The sequence below is a fragment of the Budorcas taxicolor genome, chromosome X, assembly GCF_023091745.1.
Source record: "Budorcas taxicolor isolate Tak-1 chromosome X, Takin1.1, whole genome shotgun sequence".
In the NCBI taxonomy this organism is placed as follows: Eukaryota; Metazoa; Chordata; class Mammalia; order Artiodactyla; family Bovidae; genus Budorcas; species Budorcas taxicolor.
In genome coordinates this window covers 91,785,408-91,809,418 of record NC_068935.1, presented here as the reverse complement: position 1 = coordinate 91,809,418, position 24,011 = coordinate 91,785,408, and the positions used below count along the sequence as shown (strand labels likewise).

Below are 24,011 nucleotides of genomic sequence, written 5' to 3'. Positions count from 1 at the left end.
GGTCTTCAAGATTTTCAGAGGCCCTCTTTATATATAATAATAAGTAGTCAAATATATATAATTTATTTATGATACTTTTTCCTCATTCTACATAAAAAATATGAATATTTCTATGTCAAAATGTGATCTTATCCATTGTTTCCCTTTTCAGAGAGCAGATAATTAACACCACTGTATTTTTAATATAAATATGCATATATGCATGTATATTTCTCTAAAGAGAAAGCCAATAACTTTTATCACGTTTTCAAAGTAGATTCTTAACCCAGAAAAGATTGAGGCAGTCTACTAAAGATTTTCTCATTAAAATGAGGAATAAGACAAATATACCCATCATCACTGCTGTTATTTAGCACTGCTGTAGAAGTTCTAGACAGCATAATTAGGAATGAAGCAGAAATAAGAACTATAATTATTAGAAATTAAGAGACCAAATTATCATGATATAAGGCACTGTAAGGGTGGCAATCCTGATCATTGTATCTGTAACAACTTGCAGAGTGCCTGGCACATGGGAGATAACAAGTATTTGACAAGTGAAAGAAATGATATGACTGTATAACTAGAAAAATGTAAGGGAAACAGCTGAAAAACAACTAATATGAGAATTTAATAAATTGGGTAATCTCTGCATATAAGCCACATATCTAAGAATCAGGAATTGCCAATATCAGTAATAACCATAATACACTGAGGGGCAAAAAAGATCCTATTGACAATAACAACAATTATATAAAATACCCAAGAATAATCTTAAGATATGTGTGAGACTTATGTGAAGAAACTTCAAAACATTACTGAGGAACATATAAGAAGACCTGAATAAATAGAGTGTGTCTGATTATAAAGACTGATTTTTATAAAGGGCCATTTAATTAATATATGTACTTAACACTATCCTAAATCAAAATCCTAATGGAATTTTGTGGGGAACTCATTCTAAAATTAATTTAAAAGAGTAAACAGATATGATGAAAGGAAATTACCCTTTTAAGATTTAAATATACTATATTTCTATAATCAAATGGTTACAAGAATAGTGAAGATTTTTTCTTTTGTGTTTAAAGAATTCTTGCTATGAAAAATTTCAAATATACACAGAATGAGAGAGGCTGGTATCATGAATACTCATATACTTATTACTGAGATTTAACAACTAATGTTTTACTATATTTGCTTCATCCTTTTTTTTAAGCATTTTATGGGAAATGTCAGACATCAGGACATTTCTGTTTCCTTGCTTACTTTATGTCTAATTGTTCTATCCATTAGAGAAAGTAGGGTATTGAAATCTCTAGCTATTGTTGTTGAATTATCTGTTTCTCCCTTCAATTCAGTCAGTTTTTGCCTCATGTATTTTGGGCTTCTGCTGTTAAGTGCATATGTGTTTATAGTTCTCATACCTTCTTGATCTACTGACCCTTTTATCATTATAAAATGTCCTTTGTTTCTAGTAACAGTCTTTTTCTTAATCAATTAAGTCAATTTTTTCTGATATTAGTATAGTTTTGAATCTGAAATATGTTTCTTGGAGACAGTATATAGTAAGATTATGGTTTTTTATCCCTGCCAATCTGTGCCTTTTAACTGGGGAATTTAGTTCATTTGTACTCAAGTGTAATAACTGACAATGTAGGGTTCACATTTCTCTGTTTGTTTTCTCTATGTTTTATTTCTGTTTTGTTCCTCAATTCTTCATTTCTGCCGCCTTTTGTGTTTAAAAGCTACTTTCTAGTGTCCACTTTAATTTTCTTCTTTTCTATATATATTTGAGTTATTTTTTTAGTGATTATTCTAGGGATTAACATTAATATCTTAATTTATATGGTTTGAATTCAGATTAACATCAACTTAATTTCAATGGTATATGAAATCTTTGCTCCTGTATATTAGTAGTTCCATTCCATTTAACCTTTATGTTATTACTGTCACAAATTAAATATAACTTTTTATAAATTGTGTGCCCATGAGCATAGAGTTATAATAATTGTTTTATGCAACAGTCTTTAATTAGGAGGAAAAAATGAGATACAACAAAAATATGTTTATACTTCCTTTTATATTTCTTCCTTTTATATTTACATATATAGTTACCTTTACTAGTGCATTTTATTCATGTGGATTTCACTTACTGTATAGTGTCCTTTCACTTTAAGCTGAAGAGCTCTCTTTAGTATTTCTTATAGGGCAGGCCTACCAGCAATGAACTCTCTGGAATTTTTTTTTTTGCCATTTTTTAAGAGTGATCATTTATTATTATTATTGGCCACACTGTGTGGCATGCAAAACTTCCTCAACCAGGGATTGAACTTGCACCCCCTATTTAGAAAATGTGGAGTCTTTAACCACTGGACCACCAGAGAAGTCCTATATTTGTTTATTTGGGAATATTCTGATTTCTCCTTTTTTTGAAGGATAATTCTGCTGGATTTAGATTTCTTGGTTGACAGTGATTTTCTTTGAGCACTTCATTATGTGATCCTACTGCTTTTTATCTAACTCCATGGCTTCTGATGATCAGTAAACTGTAAGTCTTTTATGAGTCACTTCTCTTTTGCTGATTTTAAGATCCTCTGTCTTTGGTTATGATATATAAACTCTTTGAGTTTATCTGTCATGAAGTTTGTTGAACTTCTTGGATATGTAGGTTAGTTTTTTTAATCAAATTTGGGAATGTTTCAGCCATTATTTCTTCAAATAGTCTTTTCACTCCTTTTTGTCTCTCCCATATGCGTATGTTGATAAATTTGATCACATCCCACAGATCCCTTTGGCTCTGCTCATTTTCCTCATTCTTTTTTCTTTCTGCTCATTAGACTGGGTAATCTCAAATGACCTCTCTTTAAGATCACTGAATATTCCTTCTGCCTACTCAAATCTGTTGTTGAAACCTTCTAGTGAAATTTTCATTTCAGTTACTTTTCAACTCTAAAATATCCATTTGCTTTCTATTTATGGTTTGTCCCTTTCTTGGTGTTCTTTATTTGGTGAAACATCATTCTCAAATTCTCCTTTAGTTCTTTAGACATGATTTCCTTTACCTCTTTGAACATGTTTAAAATAGGTGGTATAAAGTCCTTGTCTAGTAGGTCCAACTTTGTTTAGAAAGTCATGGAGGGTTTTTTTTTTTTTTTGGTTACTTTTTCCCTGTGTGTTGCTACCCTTTCTTGTTTTTTTGCATATCTTCTAAATATTTTTGAAAACTAAACGTTTAAGTTAATGTGGCAACAACTCTGGAAATCAGATATTCCATACTTCAATCCCTAGGGTTTGTTTTGTTGCTACTTGTTATTTATTTATGGAATTTATTCAGAAAAATCACTAAAGTAGAAGTTTCTACTCAGTTAGCTTAGTGGTCAGCTAATAATTGGATGGTGATTTCCTTAAATGCCTGGAACCAATAAATCTTCCAGGGCTTGACAAAGGGCTCTGTGTGCATGTTGGGACATACCTTCAGCACTCAGGCAGACAACTTACAACTCTGCCTTAGCCTTCACTTCCTACTTTGCAGAGCCTCAAAGTCAGCCACATGTGAGTACTTAGTATTTCTCAAGTCTTTCCAGATTATGCTCACAGCCCCTCTGCATGCAGAAGTGAAATTTTGGAAGCCCTTAACTGCCATTTTTGGTGATGTCATTCCATCATGACATACTAAATATTATGGTTCAGTATTCATCTCTGTGAAAATGACTTTTTCTTCTATAATCATAGTACTGTTATTTGACACCTGAGTAAAGTAACATTTATTTCCTAATATCATTTAATACCAAATGCTTATTCAAATTTCCCCCAGTTATATCAAAAATATCCTATATAATTTGCTTATTTAAGCCAGGATCTATTCAGGAATTATACATTTCATTTGTTTTTTATAACCACTTAATCTTATTCATTATTTAAAATTTTATGAGAATTTTCAAATGTGTAAATGTAAGAGAGAACATAAACACCCGTATTCTCAATACTTTCATCCTACAGTTGTAATATTTTGCTGTATTTGCTTCATTATCTATATCTATCTGTCTATAGTTTTTGCTGAGCTACTTCACTGTGCAGCCACCGTAACATAGTATCTTACCCCTTAGTACTTCAGTATCTCCTAAGAATAAGAACGCCCTCCTGCACAGCCACACTACCTTTGTTTTACTTAATAGTTAATTCCCTAAGATCTTTTAATAACCCAGTCCATGATCAGATTTCCTCAACTATCCCTACAAAATGTCTTTTATAGTTTTTCCCCCAAAATCCAGGTCTGGTCAGGAGGTTAATTTTTTTTTTCAGATTAAAATAACTTGCTCATGTGTTAACAGGTCAGGAATTTGGAAAGGACACAAGGGGGACAGCTTGTGTTTATTCTGTGATGTCTGGGACCTCAGCTGGAATAATTTGAAGACTGGATGATCAAGAGTTTGGATCATCTGAAGTTTCATTAACTCATGTCTGGTGCCTGGGCTGGGAAGACTCAAAGACCAGAAGTACCAAGCAGAGTGCCATTATGTGACCTCTGCGTGTGATGGTTAATAGCTTCCTCACTGCCTGATGGCCTCAAGGCAATCAGACTTCTTATGTGGCTGCTTAGGGCTCTTAAGTGTGAGTGTTCCAAGAAGCAACATAGAAACTAAAGTTGCTTTTTCTGACATAGTCTCAGAAGTCATGCAGTGTCACTTTTGTCACATTCTATAGGCTACAAATGAGTCTGCTCAGGTTCAGTGTGAGGAAACATAGGACCCCCCCCCCCACCTATTAATAGGAAAAATGTCAAAGAATTTGGGGTCTTGTTTTAAAACCACCACACATACAAAGCTATGTTGTTGTTTAGTTGCTAAGCTGTGTCCTGCTCTTCTGTAACACCATGGACCCCTCTAGGCTCCTCTGTCAATGGAATTTCCCAGGCAAGAATATTGGAGTGGGTTGCCATTTCCTTCTCCAGGGGATCTTCCTGACCCGAGAATCGAACCTGCATCTCCTATATTACAGACGGGTTCTTTACCACTAAGCCACCAGGGAATCTCTACAAAACTATAGAGAACACTATAAAATACACCCAAGAATCCATGACTGAAAATTGTGCAGTAACATTTTTGCTAGATTGGCTCCAGATCATTTTTAAAACAAATAAAACATCACCTTTTAAAAAAGGACTTCACCCTCCTGAATTGCCTGTTCTAGAATTGGCATACTGCTTATACAGAAAGTTTCCTTTATAGTAATAACAATAGGTAACCAACCAAGGAATCTTTAAATATAGATCCAATAGTACCACCACTTCTTTTTTTCCTATGACATTTTTTTCATTAATTAAAAAAAGTGAAATCCCATACATCCACCACTGAGAATCAAGTTATAAAAATTTTTTCATATCTGACTCATCTATAACTTTGTTTTTTTAAAACTGTCTAAAGCAAATCCCAGACAGTGTCACTCCCTCCCTCTCCACACCACCACATACTTCAGTATGCATCTCTAAAGTATACATTTGCTCACATAACCACTGTCCTGTCATCATATATAACAATATAACAATTTTATAATTTGCCTCAATGTTAGCTAATACTAACTCTGTAATCAAATTTCCTTAACTGTCTAACAAAAAAGCACTTTCATAGTGGATTTGTTTAAATCAGAATCTAAACAGGGTCCATATGGCATTTGGCTGTCTTGTTTTTTGAATCTCTCTGAATCGAGAGAAAGCCCTTCCTTTCTTGTTTTATGCTGTTGAATTGTTACAAAAACTAGTGTAATTGTCCTGATTTGTTTGCTTCCTTGTGACATTGTATCTTTAAAGAAACCAAGCCAGTTATCTTGTAGGACACTGATGTAGCCCTCAGTGTCATTTAATTTTTTAAAAATCTCTGTGTTTCTTGAAAACTGGAAGTAATATGAACTGCTTACTTGATGTCAGGTCTTTGGCAAAACTGCTTCGGGGTGATGCTGTAAATTTCCTATTACATTACATTTAGGAGCTGCATGAAGTTTGCCATCTTGCTGTTAGTGACAGTAAGAGATGAACTCCTGATCTCACCATTGTAAAATCCTTTTTTTTTTCTTTCTTTTGAGACTAGCAAGTAATCTGTAAGATAATACTTTGGTACTATCTGAATATCCAGTTCCCTAAAATCAGTTAATTCATTAGGACTTGCAAACCTGTGGTTTTCTTTCTTTTAAAAAAAAACATACTTTTAATTGGGGGAAATTGCTTTACAATGTGTGTTGGTTTCTACCATACAATAATACAAATCAGCCATAATTATACATATATCCCCTCCCTCATGAGCCTCCCTCCCCTCCCTCCATCCCACCCCTTTAAGTCATCATCACAGAGCACCAGGCTAGGCTCCCTATGTTATGTAGCAACTTCTCAGTAGCTATCTGTTTTACACATGGTTGTATATATATTTCAACACTACTTTCTCCATTCACCCCCCTCTCTCCTTCCCCCACTGTATCCACAAGTCCGTTCTCTATATCTGAGTCTCTATTCTTCCCCTGCAAATAGTTTCCTCAGTATCATTTTTCTAGATTCCATATATATGTGTTAATATTTGATATTTGTTTTTCTCTTTCTGACTTACTTCAATCTGTATAATAGGCTCTAGGTTCATCCACCTCACGGGAACTGACTAAAATTCATTCTTTTCTATGGCTAAGTAATATTCCATTATATATATATATGTGCCACAGTTTCTTTATCCATTCATTTGTTGACGGACATCTAGGTTGCTTTCATGTCCTAGCTATTGTAAATAGTGCTGCTGTGAACATTGAGGTCATGTGTCTTTTTCAGTTATGGTTTTCTCAGAGTATATGCCCAATAGTGGGATTGCTGGGTCATATAGTAGTTCTTTCTATTCCTAGTTTTTTAAAGGTATCTCCATACTGTTCTGCATAGTGGCTGTATCAATTTACATTCCCATCTACAGTGCAAGGGCTTCCCTGGTGGCTCAGAGGTTAAAGCATCTGCCTCCAATGAGGGAGACCTGGGTTCGATCCCTGGGTCGGGAAGATCCCCTGGAGAAGGAAATGGTAACCCTCTCCAGTATTCTTGCCTGGAGAATACCATGGACAGAGAGTAGCCTGGTAGGCTACAGTCCACGGGGTCACAAAGAGTCGGACATGACTGAGCGATTTCACTTTCTTCTTTCTTTCTACAGTGCAAGAGGGTTCCTTTTTCTCCACATCCTCTCCAGCATCTATTGTTTGTAGATTTTTTGATGATAGCCATTCTGACTGGTGTGAAATGATATACTTTATTGTAGTTTTGCTTTGCCTTTCTCTAATAATTAGTGATGTTGAACATCTTTCTATGTGTTTGTTGGCCATCTGTATGTGTTTGGAGAAATGTCAAACCTGTGATTTTCCAATTTTGTTATTCCTTCTACATTTATTAGCTGCCATCTGTAAAGAGCTTTCCCTCATCATCTAGGGCTGTTTGGTTATCCTGAAATACAATTCCTATATAAAATGTGAGATAACTATTTTTTCATTCAAGATTGTTAAGACATTATAAAAAAGGTTTTACAAAAAAATGATCTTCTTCAGGAATTCATAGCCTGGTTATTAGACAAAATAGCACACATTAACATTAGGGAATGAGACAGAATGGTATGTGCTATGTATTGAGTGACTTGTACATAAGTTCAAAGGAGGGAGGGGTCAGTGTAAGCCAAAGAAGCCCTAGATGTTTTGCATAGAAGATTGATTTTGGCTTGCCTTTGAATATTGGGCAGGTTTTAAAGAGGTAGACAAAAGGGAAGTGGGTACTCGAGGCAGTGTGGATGGTGAGGATGAGGGCACAGGGGGAGTGGATGAGCTGTATGTGTTCTGGAGGTATATATAATAAGGAAACCATTCTGTCTGTAGAAGCTGAAGGTATAGGAGTGGAAATAAGATTGGGGAGGTAGGTAGGGAGCAGAACATGGACCACTTTACATGCCAGTTCAGGGAAATTAACTTTTATCTTTTAATCAGTGTGTGTTTTGTGTACCTTGGGCATTCGTGAATTAGCTTTTTACCCATTGGGAAGCAAAATCTGGCTTTGTAAAAAGCTAAATGGAGGAAAACTAAGGAGACACCTTTTGGGGGCTCAGGGGTCAGGAATATGATTGGCATTCAGATAAATGCCTTCATCCTGTTCTCTCTGCAGCCCGTGTGACCCCAACTTTACCGAAGCAGGACCGTCCTGTGCGTGAGGGGACCCGGGTAGCTTCCATTGAGACAGGCTTGGCTGCAGCAGCTGCAAAGTTGGCCCAGCAGGTAGGTGCTGACACTTAGGCAATGGCTCTGCCACTGATTGCAGTTTGACTTGGAATCTCAAAACTCAGACCTTCAGGCTGATAGGATCCCACTGTTCTCACTGGGAAGTGGGTAACTTGTGATCTTTATCCATGGCAGTATTCCAGCTCTCTTCTATATCCTACATATCCCAAATGACAAAGCTACTTCCACAGGTCACACAATTGACATGATTTAGGGTGAAAGAAAATAAGGAGCCAGAGAAAAGCCCTTGCATATATAGCTTGGATGTGTAAAAACCTCTCATATGGGAAGGACCAGATGTCCTTGGGTGAGAGCATTTGGCTTCAGATGAAGCTCTGAGGAGGTGACTCAGTTGAGTACACTCAATTTCTCAGTCTCCCATTAGTATGGGAATTTGTTTTTGTTTTTGTTTTTCGGAAAGAGGCTTTTCTTATCCTCTATACCAGATCCTATTGCCTTGATCTTTACCCTCTGCTTCCCAAGAAAGTTTCACCCACCAAGTTTTGCCCTAGAATCAAGTTGACTTCCTAGCATGTTATAGTTTTCAAAGTTCTTAAATGTTCTCCACCTGGGAGCAGTTGGAGGTGAGTCTTAATGGTTCTCTCCTTATCAACATCCTCTTATATCCCACATCATATAGCTTAGAGCATTTATTCACCATCAGCTTTATGTTAAGTGCTTCCATGTACAATGTTTCATGTAATCTGTCCAATAGCCCTGTTCAGTAGGTGATATTTTCATCATTTTACAGGTGAAGAAAATGAGGCTCTCTTTAAGTGACTAGTCCAGGATAATGCAGCCAGTAAATGGAGGAGACAAGATTCAAACTCATATCCTCTAACTTCAAATTTCATGTTACTTGCTATTTAAATAAAATGAAATAATTAAATGTCTATATGAGTCAGTAATTACATCCTATTTAAATTAAATTTTAATAGAATGATGTTTTTAATATGATGTTCTTTGAAGTTCTAGAGTTACTTAGAAATATCTTGGAGACTTTTGATGGGAGCCAGCAGAAGAAACCAACCAGGCCAAGTGGCCATTCTTTGTCCAGAACTTCTCTCTGTTATGTGTACCATGTAAGATGTAATTTGAAAAAAAAGAGAGAGAGAGAGAGAGAGAGAGAGAGAGAAAGAGAGAGAGAGGTTTGACTGCTTTAAATAAACAAATTAATTAAAGTTGTAAAAACTACTCTTAGTCCCTTCTGAGGAGCTCAATTCTGGTTGAGTTCATCAGGGATGACCTCAAAGAAGAGGTTTTGAATTTGGGAAGGGTTTTTCAGGCTAAACTTTTGGAGGGGATAGGGAGGCATTCCAGGATAAGGGAATTCCTTGGTACAGCACACAAGGCCCTCTTGATTTGCTCTCTGATTGCCTCTCCTCCCTGACCTTGTATCAGGCCCTCATGTATGCCATTTATACCAGTCATACTGTTGCATTACAGTATTTATATTCATTCTTTGTATTAGATTGTCTCAGGCCTCTGTGCCTTTGCACAAACTGTTCCCTCTGCACACTGGGAATCATGCCCTCTTAGATGCCTTTACCTAACACCCCTTCACGCCATCCACCACCAGTTTATTTCAGTGGCCTTCTGTGCTTCCACAGCATTCTCTCATGGTACTTATAGTGTGTACTTTTCTGTGTTTCTTATTAAACTGTAAGGGCCTCAAGGGTGGGGACATGTCTAATTTAACTTGGTATCCCTACAGCATGTGTTTAGTCATTGTTGACTGACTGAATGAATAAATGAATGGATGAACAGATCTTTCTGGATTATAGACTTCTTGTTGGGAAATGGAGTAAGATAGAGTTTAAAAAATGCGTTCTGGAGCCAGCTGCTTGAGATCAAATCTTCACCCTTTCACTTAAGCAAGTAACTTAATTTCTCTGTGCCTCAGTTTCCTCATAGACTCTTATCTGAGGATTAGATGAGGTAATATGCGTAAAAGCTCTGAGAACAGCACTTGCCACAGAGTAAGTACTATAGCCACATTAACTTTTCATCATTATCATTATGGGTTAGCTAGGTATAAGTGGCAAGACTGTGGAAGACCATGAATGTCAGGCCAGGGGGTTTGTACTTGGGTAATGGCCTTTTGAACAAAGGAATTGATAAGGTAAAAGTGGCCCTGTCATAAGATAGATTAGTCTGTGGGGGAATCTGGATGAAATATATGAGAAGGAGATTAGCAACAAAGGTAGAAAAATTTAAGTGACCTAGGTGTGAAGAGATAATTTCTGGATTCAGATAAGAGAAATGGGATCAGAAACAGAGTTCTTGGTATTGATGGAGTAGCGAGCACTTTGGCTGAGAAAAGAGACTCTGAAGACAGATGGTTCCCAATTTGGGATTATGTGACACAACTCTCTTCATCTCTCCCATTATTGTTCCTATATGTGTGTATGTTAGTCACTCAATCATGTCTGACTTTTTGCGACCCCATGGGCTATAGCCCACCAGGCTCCTCTGTCCATGGAGTTCTCTAGGCAAGAGAACTGGAAAATGACTTAATCTTTCTGTGCCAGTTTCTGCTCATAAAATTGAAATTATAATTCTTCTTTCTCATGTTTCATATGAGTATTAAATGAGTTAAATTATAGAACAGTGCTTGGCATGTACTACTAATATTATTATTCTTGTCCCCTAGAAATTCCTATGGTAGCCACAGCCTGTCAGATCTTCCAAAGGCAGGAATAGGCCTGTGTTGCCAAGAGAAGGCAAAGAAATGTAATCACTGAGTTGGTCTGTGTGGCTGTTTAGCATTTCAGAAGGTGAAGTCGTTCACATGCTCCCAGCAGCACTTTTCCAGGTTCTCAGGGGTCCAGGTACTCATTATAAAGGTGCTTACTACACGTGAATAGTATATCCATAGAGGGATGGATGGGTGAAACCCAATATATTGCAAGAAGTGACACAACTCCTTATTCATCCCTTCCATCCAAAATTGAGATTTTAAGATCTAGTAACCTGAAGGACTGTCCTTTATTAAAAGAAAAAGACCAGAAAGAAGATGTAAGAGATGAAGATAAAATAATAGTTTACCACTTACTGAGTACCTATTATTTGCTATGTGTTGTTATATTATTTGATGTTTCCAACAACCCTGAAAAACAGCTAGTATTTTGCTCATTTTACAGAGGCAATTGAATTTCAGAAAGGTTAGTAACTTGACCAACGTCATCCAAATTAGGGAGCACAAGCATAGATTTAAACCCAAATTTATCTCATTCCAAAGCTGCTGCTCTTTCACTTGCAGATGTCCCATTTTGAGAAGTGTGCAGGGTGGGTATTCTAATATACCTAGTTGAAACCTGAACCCAACAACTCTTCAGCTGTGAGGCTTTAGGCTTAAGTTACTTAATATCCCTGTACCTCAGTTTTCTCATGGGTAAACAGGGATTTTCCTTCTCAGGGCTGTTCTAAGGATTATATGAGGTCAAACATTCAAAGTGCTTCAGCTATTAGCATAAATTTAGCTATTATTATTAGGCATGTCCTTGGTCCATCTCATAAATGGCAATGCTAGGACCGAAACCCAAGTTTCTGAACTCATTTACCCTTCTGTTGCCACTGTACTAATTAGTAGCAGTGATGAATGAAGAATGGATGGTACTAAAGGACCTGCAGTATTGGAACGCTTGTATGTACATACATCCAAGTTAAGCAGGGTAGTTGGGGGGGAACCATACTGACCACCGTCTAGTTTCTCTGGGGAATTTTCTTCTCTTTTATTCATTCCTAAATTCTCCCCTCTTACTTGGCTTGTGTTTTAGGAGCTACAGAAGGCCCAAAAGAAGAAATATATCAAGAAGAAGCCTCTGTTGAAGGAGGTAGAACAGCCTCGCCCTCAAGAGCCCAATCTCAGCATGGCAGTACCAGCCCCAACTCTGGCTGCTACACCCCAGCTTCTTACCTCCTCATCGCCCCTGCCTCCTCCTGAGCCTAAACAAGAAGCGCTCTCAGGAAGTCTTGCTGACCATGAGTATACTGCTCGTCCCAATGCCTTTGGCATGGCCCAAGCAAACCGCAGTACCACACCCATGGCCCCAGGTGTCTTCCTGACCCAGCGACGCCCTTCAGTTGGCTCCCAAAGCAATCAAGCAGGACAAGGTATGACTGCCACATGGTTGTAGAACTGAGAAAGATCTTAGGATCACCGGCTTCAAACCCTAAGCACTCTGGGAAATTAAAACACCCAGGAGGGACACTGATGGGCAACCTAAGATGCTTGGATTTGACCTCATAGTTCAAGAAGAGACATTGGTGTTAAGCAGAGATTAACTCAGATATGAGTTTGGAAAGATCTTTCTGGTGGGCCAAAGTGGAGGGTGAGCTTAAGGTGGAAAGTCTAGGAAGGAGATGCATACACAAGTCCAAGCTGTAGTGAGGAGAAGCTAAGGGCTCTGGCAGAGAGAATGAAGGAGGGGATAAATTGATCAAATATGGAAGAGTTCACATGGGACATAGGAGGTGGTTTGATGTGGGGGAAAAGGATTGAGAGGGTTCAAGCTCTCCTTTTCCTCACTTTGGCTCTGAGAGTACACAGCTCAAGGATGATGAGATTGGTGTGGCACTGGTGTGATGAGGATAGGGGTTTCTAATGAAGCAAGGCCCTGGGAGTGGCAACTTCAGGGACACTGAGCTATAATCACTAACCAGGCACTTGTTCAATCCTGATGGGCAGGATAAGAGGATGGGGAGGCACAATCACCTTATTGCAGAATTTAGGAAGGAAAATGATTGGGACTAAAAAGTCAGTTGGGAAAAAGAATCAGAGTAACCAGAAAATCTGTAGCCACTGCAGGAGGTCATAGAAGGAAGAGCCAAAGCATGTGGTGTTGGATGAAAGTAACTAAGGAGGGCTTCTTGGCCCAAGATGGTCCTGGAGCCAGCCATAAGGATGAGGGGGCTCTGTGGGCAGAGGAACAGGATGGGGATGGCTCAAGGACAGTTGGTGCTGGAGCTGCTGCCATCACCCTTGCCATAGCCTTTGCTTACCTCTCCTTTCCCCCACAGGAAAGCGTCCCAAAAAGGGCCTGGCTACAGCAAAGCAGAGACTCGGCCGTATCCTGAAAATCCACAGAAATGGCAAACTGCTTCTGTGAGCCCCTTTGTCTTCTGCCCCTCACCCCTTCACCCCCATTGCCTTCTCCATTGTCAACTCTCGGGGCACTCCTGGATCCTACCTGCCCTGGACAAGGTGCTGAGGTGCATTGTCCTGCTTTCTTGGAACTGACCAAAGGCACGGACTCTCCCATGGGCCCCTTCACCTACTCCCATAGCTCCCTTCCCCACTTCCACTAGAGCATCCTGCCTTTCTTTTCCATATCTCTGAGTAGCAGGTAAATGGGAGGGGTTTCCAGCTGACTAGAACCCTCTTTTCTGCTACTCCAATCCATTTCCCTTTCACCAGCCTTGTCTGCCCTTTACTCTCATCCCCACTTAAAGCTGGAAGGCAGAGTGAGAAGAAGCATGAGGAGAGCCTGGGCCCCTTGGTGTTTCCCTGGTCATGAAGTGGGAGGCCCAGCACTCAACACTTTCCGCAGCTCTAGCCCTATCTCCAGAAGCCTACCCATCTCTGCCCATTCTCCTTCATCCCCTCAGCCCAGTGGATGTGTCTCATTCAAGACTCATTCCTGGGAGAAGGCTCTGGCTTCAGCCCCCTCTTGCCAAATGCTTCATGGAAATAAAGAGGAGGGCCCAGAGTCTTCTTACTGCCCCATTTCCAGGGTGGCCTAGAAAGCCCATGGGCTGACTTCATTCATCTTTGGAAAGAAGAAAGATTCCTGTCACTTCTCAAGGTGGGGACAGGACCAACACCCAAGACTTTGACTGAGACTTTGTAGCCTGTTGGAGGAAGCTACTTTTGGGTGACTATAGACAAAGCCACCTCTCCCAAGGTGAGCTCCAGGGATTTGCCTGGAGTTTGAGGTCCTGCAGAACATTATCCACATAGCTTTGGCTGGGCACCAGAAGGCAAAAACCATCTCCCAGAAGGTTGAAAACATCTGCCACTGAAGCAGATAGCCCATGCTCAATGGCCTGATCCCTTCACCTATACCACGGAGCACAGCCTGGACCTTCTGGAGAGGATGTGGCAGGACAGTTCATCTTGGATTCTCCATCAGGAGCCTCCCTGCTTCTCTCCCCACGTTGAGGTCTTGGTCTGAAGAAGGCTACAGAACTCACACTTTCACTCCTGGGGCTCTGTACTCCCAGATGTCAGGTAGATGCTCAAGCAGAGTGCTGATGGGTCACTCAGAACCCCGAGTGTAGGAGTGGTGATGCCCTTCTGTAAAGGAGCAGATCATCTGGTCCTCCTACCCTCTCTTCCCTTTGTGAATGTTTCTATTGTCCAGACAGAGCCCACCCCCTTCCTGGCCCTTCCCCAGCTCCCTCCACCTCCGCCTGTCTTCCCTCCCTGGTGACCTGAACTGAATGGAGAATGTCTCCCTCTCTCCATTTTTGGCACTACCCAAGTGGAGTGCCTCGTTGTCCTCTACCCCCCACTTTAATGTCACCTCAGTTTTCCCAGTGCTTCTGGGGAACCTAACAGCTACCATGCAGGCTGCAGGGAATATGGGAGGCTTCCTTAGTCATCTTCATGTCACCATTTTGTCTTTCTTTTCTCCACAGCCTGACATCTACTCTCCTTCATTGGAATCAGGGGTCCCTTAGCCCCATTTGCCTTTTCTGTCTTTTGGGACCCCAGGGCCAAGCAGTCCTCCATCTAGTCACACCAAAGGCAGAAAAGCCTGGCTACCTCCCCCCTAGCACTTGAGGTTACCACTCCCTTCCCCTCTGTTTCTGCCCAGCTTTGCTTTTCTTGGGGATTTCAGAGCAACAGAAGGTAGTGACGGGAGGGAAGGAGGGCAGCCTGTGTCCCTGTGTAGGCAACTGCCTGACTAGGCCCTGACTGCTTTAACCAAGACCAGGACCCCAGCCCTTCTGCCCATTAACAACCTCCTCCCCTTGCTCTTTCAAAGGCAGCTAATTACTAGCATATTCCCCCTGGTTCCAGGCCTCTTTCCCCTCTGTTTCTTTGTTAAAAGTTTCTGTGGAGCTGAAACCCAACCTCAGTTTGACTGGGTTTCTGTTTAATTTAGTTGGGCTCTCAGAGCCTGCTGTTTGTTGTTTTGTGTTTTAAATGAAAAGCAAGTTTACCCTCAGATTTATGCTTTTCCAAAGAGGCTAGTGTATTTTTTTTTTAATGTTTCAGGTTCTAAGTGAGTTGGGAAGGGATTGGGAGTGGCCATAACCAAGGTTTAGAACATGGTGAGAAAGTTACCTCTGGTCTCTAATCCCCAGCACAGAGCTGGGGGTTGGAAAGGGGGAAGGGAGAGAGGATTTCTATTTACCTTTAATATATTTTTACAGAAAAGCAATTTAAAAACAAACCCACCGCTTCTGTACATGTCTAAATATATTTTTAGAAGTGGGTAGGATTGTGAATTTCTGATGCAGGGCCTTTTTATAAACAGGTTAGAATAGCATCATACAGACTTCTCTGTTGTTTTTTTTTCCCCTGTTTTTTTCTTATGTTGTGTTACTAATGTAATTTATATTTTTTTTGATCCTTCTTTTCCTATAGAGATAAAAGTGATTTATCTTGGCAATTGCTTTGCTCGGCATTCTTTTTTTTTTTTTTTTTTGGTGGTGGTGGTGGGAGTGATGGGGTGTTGGGGTCCAGGAGTATTGCCTTCTCTTTACATTCCCTCTGTCTCTTCCATCAACTCAGCTCTTCCCTAGTGCCCAGCCTTATACCTGAGGTGGGGATGGGATAGGACCCTGCCCTCACAGGAGACACAGTTCATACACCAAAAACAGATAATCGAAAGTACAGTGAGGAGAAAATCGTGCAACAATTCAAAGGGGCCTGACAAGTTTGTTGGGAAGGCTTTCCATAGCTTCCATGGGCTATTTTTACTGGCTATACCTGTATCTTCTTTCTGTGAATGTGGAGTTGTGGGGTTTTTATTTTTTATTCCCCTTCTGTCTCTCTGACATACTTCTCCATACTGCACTTGATTACTGTGTTTAGGGCCACTGCAAAGAATATAATTATTAGAGCTAGCATATCATGCTTATTTCCTTGTGCTTGACGTTGCTCTTAGCATTCTATTTATATTCATTTCATCGTCTCCAATAGCTTCATCCTACTGATGAAGGAATAAGCAAAAGAAACTTCTGGCATCACATATCTTACAAAGTGGAGCCAACCTGGTTCCACACTCTGTGTTCTTATCCTATCACTTTGTTCTAGCACCTCTCACTGATAACTGCTACCATTTAAGTGCCTTTTCTGTGCCAAGGGTTGGGCTAGGGATTTTACCTGCGATATGTCATTTAATCCTCACTGACAACCCCAGGAGATAGTTATTAGCCCTATTTTATAGTGAAAGTGACTGAAGCTTGCCACTGGCCTTCCATAGCAGGATCTGCCTGACTTGAAAATCCATGTTCTTTCCTCTCATAATGTTAGAAGATTTTAGCAGCTCAGTGACCCAGTAAATGTTTATTGAGCATTTGTGTGCACGATGTAGCATTGAGAGTGTGTCCTGAGGAGAGCCTCGGGGGTGATGTTGGAAGCCTCAGTTCCAAATTTACCACCACCTGGACTCTCTCTCTGACCAAAGGCAAGCTGCTTACTGTCTGAGGGTCACTGTAAAAGAAGTTTGAACCCAATCAGGATTTCTTTATCTTGGAGATTTTGCTTCTGTGTCACTGGGGCATGGCTGGCTGGGTTTAGCACCTACTGGTTAAATGACTTCACCCCCCCAGCTCTCCCAATATGAATCTTGACATTGGGCAGGATTTAGATAGAGAAGGTTCTTGTCTGGAGCATGGGGAACTGTGTCTCCTGGTAGAAAGGCAACAGGAAAGAGAAGGGATTTTAGAGCCCTTGCAAGAATGGTGGGCTGGGTTCTTTTTGTCACCAACTCCCGCCCCACCCTTTCCAGTAAGGGGACAGAGCACTGTCACCAGCCTCGGATTAGCAGATAAGAGTCACCTTACTCCTCATAGGATAGGAGGTACCAGCAGATAAGAGGCTTCTGTCTGAAAAATGGAAAGAAAACAAAAGCACCCAACTTCAGTCTTCTCTCCAGTGTGAAGTGGAAAAGTGCACAGAACTTGTCACTAAGAGCCTGCCTTCTCAATGACTGACCGAGTAATTTGGGGGAGATTGCTTGTCTTGATACCAGTTTCTACATTTGTCGGATGGAATTATCTCAGCTATGAAGCCCTCTAATGCATTGTCACTCCTAAACTTCCTGGGTGCTGTGATGCCCAAACTGAATCTCTAGTCCTGACCTGTCCTTAATACACACCACACACACTTCTGCTTGCCTGTGTTGTATTCACTGCCTCAAGTACATGGGCTCCTCCCTTTCCATCAAGACCTTGTTCATACCAGAAAGTGAAAGAAAGTGAAGTCGCTCAGTTGTGTCTGGACTCTGCGACCCCATGGACTGTAGCCTACCAGGCTCTTCCATCCATGGGATTTTCCAGGCAAGAATACTGGAGTGGGTTGCCATTTCCATCTCCAGGAGATCTTCCTGATCCAGGGATTGAACCCGGGTCTCCCGCATTGTAGGCAGATGCTTTACCATCTGAGCCACCAGTTGACTGAAATGGCATTTGCTCTCCAGTAAACTAAGTGGAGGAGAAGAGCACCATATGGTGCAGTGTGGTGATAGAGATGAGCACAGGATACTGATCAGGGAATCTGTCGGGGAAGCTGGGAGTTCAGACAAGGCTTCCTGTCTGGGGGCGGAGTGGGGGGAGAGGGGGGCAGGGGGAGGGTGAGTGGGATGTTTGAAGCTGAAGGATGAAAATTAATTAGGCAGAGAACAGTGGAAAGAATATTCCAAACTAAGGCAATAGCATGAATAAAAAACAGAAGTGGAGGCAAAAAAAAAAAAAAAGAACAACCCACATGCATATAGAGGACAGGCAATTTAGTATAACTGTAGCTGTGATTTTCATCTAGGGGAACATACAGAGTCTCCAAGAGGGAATGTGTAGTTTGAGAAGTCATATGATCAAAATTGATTAGTTTTTTGGCACAATATTAATTTTAAAACCACAGATAATGGAGGATATGTAATTTGATGTTTGTCCAAAGACTTAACTGTATCCTGTGAATGACAGAGAACCATTAAAGGGTTTTAAGCAAAAAATGGCATGATCCAACTTGCTTTTTAAAAGATCCTTTCTTTTTACTGAAAGAAGCATGGGAAGGGTACCATCTTCTAATGCCCTATCAAATGCCACTCCCCTAAGGAAGCCTTCACCCAATTCTGTAGTTGATTCTGACCTTTTTCTGGACTTTTGCATCTCATAAAGGGTGGATATTCCAGGTCATTTCCAGGAGGCTGACCCATGGAGTCAGCCACTCATATAACACAAGAGATAGAAGTTGCACTTCTCTATCCCCGTTTTCAGCTTTTAACTCTAAAGAAAGTTCTCCTTTCCTATAGGACCACAACATAATGCCAGCACTCAACAATGAATGTGGTAAGACAGATACAATATCCATTTTATATTTTCCTTGTCAGGAGTCCAGCAAGCCTCTGTCATATTCCATCCCATTCTGTCATACACAACTTTTCAGGGTTATCTCCCAAAAGTCCTCATTTTTTCATCTCTTCCTGCATAAAAACATCTATGGCTTCCCACTGCTGTTTACACATGAGTTTCAAGGCTTTTCAAACCTTTCCCAACCTGGAGACAATGGGCTATGATGGAAGGAGGATCTGCCTGGGAGTTGAGAAAACCAATGACTCAATTCCAACTCTGCCAGCTACGGGATCTTGAGCAGGTTGCTTCATGTTTCCTTGACTCAGTTCCATCATTTATAAAAATGAAGATAGAGGATTGTTGAGAGTGTCATTAACCCTATCAGTGTCTTTAAACAATTCTATGCCTGACATTCAGGTAAATCAAGTTTAATTTTTCCCAATTAAAATGTGCCCAACAATGCCTGGGTGTTTCCCAGGTGGCTTAGTGGTAAAGAATCCACCTACCAATGCAGGATACATGGGTTTGATCCCTGGGTCAGGAAGGATCACTTGGAGGAGGAATAGCAATCCACTCCAGTATTCTTGCCTGGAGAATCCCATGGACAGAGGAGCTAGACAAGTTATAGTCCATGGGGCCACAAAGAGTCAGACACAACTGAGTGACTGAGCACAACCACTACCAACAAGGCCTGTAATCTTAACAAAGATTACAGAGAAAGCAAGCCTCAAGGGAATTGGAGAGACTATTTCAACCTGAGGCGGGAAATCAAGTTGGCTTCATGAGGAACATATTTTAAGGACATAGAGAGATGACTGAGTTAATCAGTACAGTGAGCCTTACACTCTTTTAGAGGAAATACAACTAAATCTATGACACAAAGTTGTTGGAAGGTGCTAGATTATCATCCATGCCAGTTCAATATCATTGGTTCCATTCTACAGTGATTTATCAAAGCTTTTGTGTCAGGTCCTGTACATGCCTTTGGAGGACTTGATCCTAAGAAGTATGTGGTTTATTACCCAGACTTGGAAATCCAAATGCAGCAATGCTAGGATAAATACTATGTTTCAAATTAGTATAGGATGCTATGAGAGCATGAAGCAGACCAAACCCAGTCTGAGGATCAGGAAAGACTTCAAGAAAAAAAAGAACACCTGAATTAACTATTGAAGGGTATTCACCAGGCAAGAGAAGGCAGAAGAATGAGTTTCAATAGCATTATAAGCAAAAGTAGAAAATCAAAGCATCTTGGCGTGTAGGTGGAACTATAAGCTTTTGAGTTGGGTTGGTATACAGGCTGGGGTTAGATGGCACATATTGGGGGATGAGACTGAAGAGGTTGGCAGGAACGTGATCATAGAGGTCCAGTTTATGCTTCAGGATGTTTTTTCTGGTGATCCTTGAAGTGGGGAGAGACAAAAGCAAATTAGTGTGGAGGCCAGTGTGAAGGTAGTTGCAAGATTCCAGTTAAGATGCAGTGAGGTCTAACCCAGGGCAGTGGTTTTGAAGATACTAGAGGTGTTAACTCACCCCTCCCTTGTTTCCCCTTGATATTTTACCATAACATTTTCAAACATTCGAAAAGTCAAAGTAATTGTACCGTGAACACCTATATCTCTACCATCTAGATTCTACAATTAGTGTTTTACTACACTTGCTTTGTCAAATGTATCTATTATATCTATTCATCCCTCTATCTGTCCATCAGCCCATCTTATTTTTATGCATTTCAAAATTTGATACCTGTACACATTCTCTTAAACACTTCTGCATGCATGCCATAAACTAGAGTTCAATATGTTTGTGATTCTTTTTTAGCTAAAATATTCACACAATGAAGTGCATATGCTTTGAGTATAATTTTATGTTTTGATAAATGTGTATATACCCGTGTAATCAACACCCCTATCAAGACACACAACATTACCATCCACCCAGAAAGTTCCCACATGTTTCTTTCCAGTCACAACCCTTCTCCCTTCCACAGTAGGCCTTGTTTGAAAGGATAGGATTTGAAAATAATTGATCCAGGTGGAGAGAAGCTGGATGGCTTCCCTTTTCAGCAGAGTCACAAAGGCAGGTAGTCATGGGGGATACACAGGCTTTACTAAACAAAATTGAATGGATAGATGCCTTTCAGCCTCCCTTCCCCTTCCTGGGCCTCATCAATGTATGAAATGGTGAGGCAGAGAGGAATTGAGTCAAGGGACTGCCAGGCCCTCAGGAACTAACAATCTTGTGAGGAAGACGGAAACATAGTCACAATTCTATGTAACAGATGTTGAATGTTGTACCAGGGTCAGTGCTATAACAGAGGAAAGGATGGAAAATGAGATAAAACAGCACAAAAGTTCTGCAAGGGTTTGGAGTGTGTGTAGGTGGGTGGAGAAGGAAGAGGTAAAGCAAGTGGCTCAGACTTTGGAGGGACTGGAGGAGCTCAAAGGAAAAAGGGAGGAAGAATCATTAACAGCCGTGAAAAATTTCCTGGAGGTGAGAGGACTTAAGTCTTGAATGATGTTGACTTTGATAATATGAATGGTAGACACAAAGATATTTTAAGTTCCAAGTAACAGAAAATGCAAGTCAAGCATGGGACATTGGCTTATGTAATGGAAAATTCTAGAAGTATGTAGATTTTAGGCACAGTTTCATCAGAGCTTTGGTTCTGATTATTTCAGATCTGCTCTCTTCTGTATGTGTTAGCTTTGTCTTTGGGATATTTCTTCATGGTTAAAAGATGGCTGCACACAACAGCAAAGGAAACCATTTTTAAAAAGTGAGGAGATAACCTACAGAATGGGAGAAAATATTTGCAAATGGTGTGAGAGACAAAGGCTTAATCTCCAAAATATACAAATAGCTCATACAACTCAGTAACAAAAAAGCTAAAAATCTAATTGAAAAATGAACAGAAGATCTTAATAGACATTTTTCCAAAGAAGACATGCAGATGCCCAGTAGGCCCATGAAAAGATGCTCAATATCACTAATTACTAGAGATATGCAAATCAAAACTGTCAATACAATGAGATACCACCTCACACTGGTTAAAATGGCCATCACTGAAAAGTCCACAAATGATAAATGCTGGGTCCCCTGGAGAGAGTGTGGAGAAAAGGGAACCCTCCTACACTGTTGGTGGGAATGTAAATTGGTGCAGGCCCTGTGGGAAATAGTGTGGAGGTTCCTCGGAAAAGTAAAAGAATCACCATATGATCCAGCAGTCTCACGCCTGGGTATACCCAGAACTATAATTCAAAAAGGTCAGAAAGAAAAACACCAATATGGTATATTAACGCATATGTATGGAATCTAGAAAGATAGTAATGATGACCCTGTATGCGAGACAGCAAAAGAGACACAGATGTAAAGAACAGACTTTTGGACTCCGTGGGAGAAGGCGAGGGTGGGATGTTTTGAGAGAATAGCGTTGAAACATGTATATTACCATAAGTGAAATAGACCGCCAGTCCAGGTTTGATGCATGAGACAGGGTGGTCAGGGCTGGTGCACTGGGATGACCCTGAGGGATGGGATGGGGAGGGAAGTGGGAGGGGGGTTCAAGATGGGGAACACATGTACACCCATGGCTGATTCATGTCAATGTATGGCAAAAACCACTACAATATTGTAAAGTGATTAGCCTCCAATTAAATAGTTTAAAAAAAAGATACATACCCACCTATGTTCATAGCAACAATATTCATAGTAGCCAGAACATGGAAACAACCTAAATGTCCATTGACAGATGAATAGATAAAAAAGATGTGGTACATATATACAATGAGATACTATTCAGTCATAAAAAAGAAACAAAATAATGCCATTTGCAGTAACATGGATGCAACTAGAGATTATCATACTAAGTATGTCAGAAAAAGACAAATACTATATGGTATCATTTATGGAATCTAAAATATTGCACAGATAAACCTACCTACAAAACAGAAACAAACTCACAGACATAGAGAACAACTTGTGGTTGCCAAGGGGGAGGGATGAGGGAGGGAAGGACTTGGAGTTTAGGATTAATAATGAGGAAAAAAAGATGGCTACTACACACAACACAGTGCTTCCATTTGTGCTCATTTGCCATCTTATGCTTCCTCTTTGGTGAAGTGCCTGTTGAAATTATTTGACATTTTTTATTGGGTTGTTTGCTTACTATAGAGCTTTAAGAGCTTTTTATATGTTTAGGATACAAATTCTTTGTTGGATATGTGATTTGCAAATATTTTCTCCCAGTCTTACCTTATCTTTTTTATTATCAGTACCTTTTACTGAGCAACAGTTTTTAATTTTGATAAATTCCAATTTATCAATTTTACTTATTTTATGGATTGTTATGTTTAAGAATTATTTGATTAACCCTAGGTCATGAAAATTTTCTCCTATGTTATCTTTCAAAAATGTTTTACATTTAGACCTGTGATCCATTTTGAGGTATTTTTGTATACAAGAGGTTTAGGTCAGAGTTCTTTTTTTGCCTATGAAGTGTTCAGTTGTACCAACATTGCTTGTTGAAAAAACTGTCCTTTCTCTGTTGAATTACCTTTGCCCTTTTGTAAAAATTCAAGTGGCCATACTTGTGTAGGTCTATTTATGCAATCTCTATTCTATTCCATTAATCTTATGCTTCTATACTTACACCAATACCACACTATTTTAATTGTAGCTATATAGTAACCCTTAATATCAAATAGAGTTATTCCTCCCACCCCAGTCTTCTTTTTCAAAATTGTTTATCTATTCTAGGGCCTGTGCCTTTTCATACATATTTTAGAATAAGCTTTCCTGTGCCTGAACATACCTTGCTGGTATTTTGAAAGAAATTGAATTATATCTATAGACCAATTTGGAGAGAATTGACATGTTGTTGAGGGGTTTTATTTATTTATTCACTTTTTGTTGCACTAGGTGTTTGTTGCTGTGTGTGGGCTTTCTCTAGTTGCAGGGTGTGGGGGCTACTCTTCGTTGTGGTGCACGGGCTTCTCATTGTGGTGGCTTCTCTTGTTGCCCAGGACAGGCTTTCGTCATGTGGGCTTCAGTAGTTGTAGCACCCAGGCTCAGTAGTTGCGCATGGGCTTCAGTAATTGTGGTGCATGGGTTTAGTTGCTCTGCGGCTTGTGGAATCTTCCCGAACCAGGGATGAAACCCGTGTCCCCTGCATTGGCAGGAAGATTCTTATTCACTGAGCCACAAGAAAGTCCTTATTGAGGGTCTTT

The 24,011-nt window shown here is 40.2% G+C and overlaps 1 protein-coding gene across 3 annotated transcripts in view; it reads left to right on the top strand.

Moving 5' to 3' along the window:
* PHF8 (PHD finger protein 8) overlaps positions 1–15,870 on the top strand; it is a 106,384-nt gene extending 90,514 nt beyond the window's left edge. For all 3 annotated transcript variants that reach the window (XM_052663042.1, XM_052663039.1, XM_052663041.1), the window contains 3 exons: positions 8,144–8,253; positions 12,036–12,372; positions 13,279–15,870. In XM_052663042.1, the coding sequence (XP_052519002.1) occupies positions 8,144–8,253; positions 12,036–12,372; positions 13,279–13,367 (536 nt within the window). In that variant the 3' untranslated portion in view covers positions 13,368–15,870. The remainder of the gene's footprint in view (positions 1–8,143; positions 8,254–12,035; positions 12,373–13,278) is intronic.
* The last annotated feature ends 8,141 nt before the right edge of the window (positions 15,871–24,011 follow it).